The sequence below is a fragment of the Zeus faber genome (genome assembly GCF_960531495.2).
Source record: "Zeus faber genome assembly, chromosome: 11".
Classification (NCBI taxonomy): domain Eukaryota; kingdom Metazoa; phylum Chordata; class Actinopteri; order Zeiformes; family Zeidae; genus Zeus; species Zeus faber.
The window spans coordinates 13,451,012-13,457,512 of record NC_137205.1 but is presented as its reverse complement, the minus strand read 5'-3'; the positions used below and the strand labels follow the sequence as shown (position 1 = coordinate 13,457,512).

General features: G+C 42.8%; 1 protein-coding gene across 1 annotated transcript; it reads right to left on the bottom strand.

Moving 5' to 3' along the window:
• Nucleotides 1-868: 868 nt before the first annotated feature.
• LOC307237283 (somatostatin receptor 3) lies at nt 869-2,278 on the bottom strand (the record flags this gene model as incomplete). The annotated part of the gene is made up of 1 exon (XM_080009996.1): nt 869-2,278. One exon carries the CDS (start codon nt 2,276-2,278, stop codon nt 869-871), a length of 1,410 nt encoding a protein of 469 aa, XP_079866122.1.
• Nucleotides 2,279-6,501: the final 4,223 nt, after the last annotated feature.

The window sequence follows — 6,501 nt, the reverse complement described above, 5'->3', positions numbered from 1 at the left end:
TCGTCCAGCTTATCAGGGTCCTTTCACTGGGAAATTAAGGTGTGGCTGGGGAGATGGAGAGTTTTCCTTGATACGCTGTGTACTTTTCAGCTTGCTTAAACAAATAATTTTCCTTCCCTCCTTCACTTAACCTTGCCTTTGCACACATACGTGGCATTTCTAGTTCTGCAGTAGAAGAAGTAGCCTCTCTCAAAGCGGTCACAATGTCATATCCGTCCTGGACGAAAATTGACAACTGATCAATTATGCGGGAATTTGTTTGAAACGCTTTAATCCGTTGGAGGCCTGAGGACATTTGAAGGTACAATTTAAAGACACCATTCTTGATCTTTTCTCGGTAATGGTTTCCTTCAAAAAGCTTCTAATAACGCCATGTGATAGATGTAAGTGCTTAATAAGTACCAGCTTAATGTCACTGGTCTTCCCACCCGAGGGAGATTCCCTGAAAGCGATTCACGAGCCAGTCCAACAGCTAATGAATCAATTATTATTTTAAATGCAGAGCTTAGCTTCACTACATCAGCATTAAATAAAGATTTACTATTGATTGTCACATCATATAGTAAAAATGCTACGGGTACAACGACACATCCATTTAAGGTGGAAAAGGCACAAACTTTCCCAAACAGAAACGACTCTTCACACGTTACAACATAGCTGCACAAACTGTATGTTTTACTAATAAGCAGCTCTATTCAAACGCTGTTAAATTCTTTATTTATTATTTGTTTCTTTTTGGTCCATTGATCAAAACTGCAGTTCTTACTTTTTGCTGTGGCACACTGTAAATAAAAAAATTGTCAATCTTGTCTTGTAATACTGTGAGCTCTCACTTCAAGTAAAATAAACCGACAGTCATTACCAGATATCAGAGGTAACTTATCTCCAAGGAAGTGTTACTTTCCAAGGGTTCTTCTGGCAGGGTTTTCACACTCCCATTCCTGGCACCATTAAGAACAGATGCTGTGGCCAATGTGGAAACAATGCCCAGGTCTCTCCCACTGGTGTCCCCAGCTTTGGCTTTCCCTTCTGGGCTGGAAGATTCACCTCCTGCCAAAGGCACTGCACCTTTCTCGGAGAACGTCGCTTGGGAGCTCTGGGCTTGTAAGCAGCCATTCCCATTCTGAGCGATTCTGTAGATCTCTATCATTTCTGTGACCTCGTCCTCTTCGTCCTCCTCATCGCGTATCACCCTCCTCAGGCTTTCCCTGGGCATCAGCACTCTCCTGCACTCGTCCTGCTGTTGTTGGCACTGAAGGGGCTCGTGGTTCTCCACCCTCCTGGTGGAGCGGCAGAGGGCCTTACGGAAGCCCCGCTTGAAGTTGTCTGACAAGAAGCCATAGACAATGGGGTTGGCACAGCTGTTGGCGTAGCCAAGCACCACCACAAAGTAATAGAGGCCGTGGTACTCGGGGGGTAGGGACACCAGCAGGTTAATGATGTTGAGGGCGTAGAAGGGCAACCAGCAGAAAACAAACACTGCCACCACAATCACCACCATTCGCGTGACTTTTCGCTCTGACTTCTTGCGCTTGCTAGAAGTGGCGTGGACTTTTTTGCCGGAGCTACGAATCTTGAAGACAATGAGAAGGTAGCAGAGACAGATGATAAGGAGTGGACAGAAGAACCCTACGGTGGAGGTGTAGATGATGAAGGCCGCCCGCCAAATGTCCGCTGGCTGTGGCCAGGCAATGTTGCAAGTGCCGCCTGCAACATTAGCAAAGATCACCACGGGAAGGACGACTAGAAATGACAGTGCCCACACCGTTCCATTTACCATTTTGGCCACCTGGGGGCGCCGCCACTTGGAAGAGTGAATCGGATGGACCACAGCCAGGTAGCGGTCAATGCTCATTACTGTCAGGCAAAAAATACTGGTGAACTGGTTGATGGAGTCAACGGTCATGACTAGGCGACACATGAAGGATCCAAAAGGCCAGAACTGTAGAGTGTTCTGGACCGCAAGGAAAGGCAGGCCAAGCATAAACAGCTCATCCGCTATGGCCAAGTTGAGAATGTAGATATTGGTCACAGACTCTGTCTTGGAGTAGTGCAGTACAATGTGAATGACCAAGGTGTTTCCCCCCAGTCCGACGATGCAGACAACAATGTAGATGAGGGGGATGAGCACCCCGGCCACACCTGCGTCCAAGGAGTCGTCCGGGCTGGTGCTGTTGGTGGAGTTTGTGAAGTTGGCCAGAGTCTCGTTGAAGACAGAGCTGTCGTTCAACATCAACAGACACAAGGGGATGCCAGAGGAGCTGCCGTTCTCCGACATCTCAACGGTCATCTTCTGGACGGGAGCTGGAACGACACCTGATTCTCTTTGTCTTGTAGTCTCCCTTAGCTCCCCCTCATCTGTACTGCAGAGGGAAAGAACAAGGGATTATTAAACTAAGAGGTATTTTTTTGTATGTTTTTCTGCATTATTCGTTTTCACAGCATGGTATTAATGCGATACAAGATAAAATTAGATGAAAGAGGGTATATGGCACAAGAAGCAAATAAAGTCTCGTTGTAGTTGTGAGACAATGGCACTTGGGACCCTAAAGCAAGATGTGGTAAGAACACAGTTTTCTGCAACATCAAGGGCACTGGCACTGTAAGTATCAACTAAGGATAAACATCAAGCATTCTGGAGGATTGATAAAAATTGCTCGATTTTTTTTTTATGAATGCAAAGTCACATCCATCCCGTCCTCAATGGCCTCCTCAGGCCAATTTCACATATTTTTCTCCTCACTTTTCCTCCTAGCAGAAACAGGCTCCAGATTTGCATGCAGATAGAATCAGTATCTGTATCTAGTGTACAATGTGTCCCCCTTCTGTATAGGTCAATGTTTCAAAATCACCAAATTAATACCATTCAACAGAAATGTATGTTTCTAGTATATACACCCAAGTATTAGTATATGCTACCCTTAGTAGTACTGTAGCATTATTATATTTTTTCAGAGCTGTTTATTATAACAGCTCCGCACCGTCCACACCGGCGCTCAACCGTCCCATGAGAGGAAGTGTCTCAAACGTTCTTTCTGTTTCTCAAAGTTAAAATGAGAATTGACGACAAAGCTCCCTATATACTGTAGAAGGGCCACCTCTCACCTAGTTCTCCTTCCCATTTTGCTTGGAATAACATGTACTGAACAATAAAGAAAATCTATGTAGTTGTAAAGATGCTTTGTACTTGCGCATTTGAACATTTGTAAACAATTCTTTGTGCTGTTAGATGCCGGCAACTGTAATCAGATAGGCCCTTAAGGTGAGAAGAACGGGAGCAACGTCACCATGTTGTGAAAAGACATGGAAAAGAATGTGGATGTGAAAAATAAATCCATATCCTCTCTTCAACATTTTATTTGTTATTCCATCCGCTGAGCACAATAGTGTTAAGAACCATCACTAAAAGTTCAAGTTCAAGTTCAAGTTCAAGTTCAAGAGATTATTTGTCACATACATACACATACGGTGGTACATATATGCAGTGAAATGTCATGACACCCGGTGATTACGCACAAGCTCAAAAAGCTCGAAAAAAAGTGGAAGAAGTATAAAGAGATTCAACCAATGAAAAGAGGGCGCCCAAGGAATTTGTCTTGGTAAGGGTTGTGTATTGTTGTGCACACGTGTAGCAGAAAGGAAGCTCAGCAGTCTAAAAATGAGATGTTGTACTGAGATATAGATTTCTCAATTGCAATACATGATTTAAGGTACATAAATAATCTTAAACTAAATTATTTTATGATATAGCCATCATAAATTTAAGCCAAAATGACTTAAATTTAGAATGTTATGTTATATATTTGTAATATTTCATATCTTACGTTATAAATAATATAATATAATAATATAAATAATCACGGCAGGATAAAGGTGCATGGTGGGGGTTTGATTTGTAACAGTCATTTTGTTTGATATTTGCGCCTATTGATACCTCAGACATATTAAACAGTGTGTGTGTGTGTGTGTGTGTGTGTGTGTGTGTGTGTGTGTGTGTGTGTGTGTGTGTGTGTGTGTGTGTGTGTGTATGTGTGTGTGTGTGTGTGTGTGTGTGTGTTTGTGTGTCTGTGTGCGTGTGTTTCCCACACACAAGAGCCACAAAAGTAAATAATTGACAATAACAACCAGGCACCTTCCAAAAAATGTACTGTGTGAGTCAGTGTAGTTGTTTGCAAATGCGTATCTGTGTGTGTATGTGTATGTGTGTGTGCGTGCGTGCGTGCGTGCGTGCGTGCGTGCGTGCGTGCGTGCGTGTGTGTGTGAGTAGGCGCATGTATGAAATGAGAGTAAGCTTATAGAAGCTCAGGGGTCTGGGAGGCTACGCTCGGTAAACATTCTGAATCCTGGAACATGCTAACAGCTGGCACCTTCTGCGTCCCATTCACACACGGCTTTCACTGGCCAGACAAAAGAATAACCTTTTTTTTAGGGGGGGGTTATATTTTAAACAAGAAATGCTTTGTCCCCCTCACACTAATTGTGGAAAGTAATTGTAGCAAACCATACCATGCTTTCATTGAAATGCTAAACCCATAAAAGAGCACAGGAGTGGACAAGAATAACTTTTATGTGGCGTGTAATTAAATGGCATCCGTTCCTACCACGGAGATAAATGAATTTCGGGCGCCGGCTTAGAATGATTTTTCAATTGTGATTCTTCCATTCATTGAGGCTTCTTTAAGTTTGCTTTATCTTGGTATCAAAGCAAAAAGGGCTTTTGCTTGAAACTCTGGCATTTATTATATAATTCATCATAATTATGATTGAGAAGGGACATCTAAATGGGTTTTGCAAATATCTATTCGATAATTCAGGCACCCTTTTGTTTTAGATATTAAACATTTTAAATTAACAGTACACGGTATTGGGGTATTTATGACATTATTCGTCATATATTTTCATGGAACCAACAAGAATTTCCAAGTAAAATAATCTACATGAAAGAAACACTGCACAGTACAAATCGTCCGTCGTACGCCGCCTTCCCAGCATCCATTGTAAAACCGTGTTCCAAGTTGGAGGCACAGAAAACCATTGAGAAGTCTCGTTGGGCAAGGCACCTCCCCTGGCAGGCTGTCACCTTCCCGCCTATGCCGTGACTGCGAGCGAGAGGTGTGGGAAGTGTAACACTCTCTGAACAGCTGCATTGTCCGGACCTGCAGTCCAATATCCTTTTTAGCGACCGGTCGAGACAGGATTGTAAGTAGTACTGATGAAGCTTTGAGAAAGCCTCCATTGTTCACACATATTCCATGCTAAGCCTTGGCTTCAAGCTTTAGTTCGTCTGCTGAAGTGGGAGCAGGAAACAGGGAGAAAAAAAAAAAATAGAGGACGACATTTCATCATTTGAAAAATACTGTATTCACAAATATGATTCGAAAACCAGTTCTGTCAGGCGGCTTGGCGGGCAGCAAACGACGCAAACGCGGCCGGCGGTGGCTCCGGGCACAGCCTGTCCACACGTGGGTCTTGCCCACCCCATTGAGGCGTGTCGATACCAAATGCGTAATGGAGAGGGAGCAATCTCCGCTCCGCTGTGCGTCTTTATTGTCGATGTATTTCTTTTCCCCTGTTTCCTAACTGAATGGAGCAAAAAGAAAAGCCCTGTGCACTTAAAGTACAGCTTACTAGTAACTTAGTGGTCATTTTCTGTCTTTTTTTAATGGTGTGTAGTGGGACTGTAGTAGGAATCATGTTCGCAGGTATAAAATCAATCAAAAACTAGATTGATTTTATACCTGCGAACATGATTCCTACTACAGTCCCACTTCTGGACCCCATGTTATTACTTTCATAACATTGGGTTATTATCTTATATTAACATAATTACACAATAATCCGGTGTTAATACATTAAAACAGCACTCTCTGTTTTTCGAGGGCCCATGGGCGTTCGTTTCCTTGTCCATTTCAGTCGTACTTCAATTTGAATTGTATTTGTATTTTTATTCGATGTATTTACACATTGTTGGACAATGGTTTCTGTGAGCGAAATCTGAAAAGGACGAGAGACAGACAGACCCCTCTCGGGGAAATTTTAAAAAGGAAGCTACAGCTGAACAGGGGTGCAGTCCGCCTTTTTGGTTTAAAACAGTGATGTTTCGTCCTATTTCTTTATTCCTCACGAGTAAACCACGGACAGAAATAAAGCATTTGTTGCTTTTTTCCCCTTGTTTTGGACCTTCTTTTATTCACTCTCTTGCAGATCTTGCCACAACGCCTCCGCCAACCAATGACATCGCCCTGGAAACACATTTTTAATAAACATTGTATATTGATAATATACAACTTTTTCTCTTTGCTCTAGGCATGAATCTGATTACGGCCAATATATAAGGAGGGTAAAAAGCTATATACATACATCGGTGGAAGATTTAACAACAACAGATATATAGATAACATATAGACGCAGGTCTGGACCTGAATTGGTAGTGTGAAACGCGGGGAAGTTGGCCCCGAAGAACCGCTTTGGGATGGCTTGTTAAAATTGAACGAAAAGCGA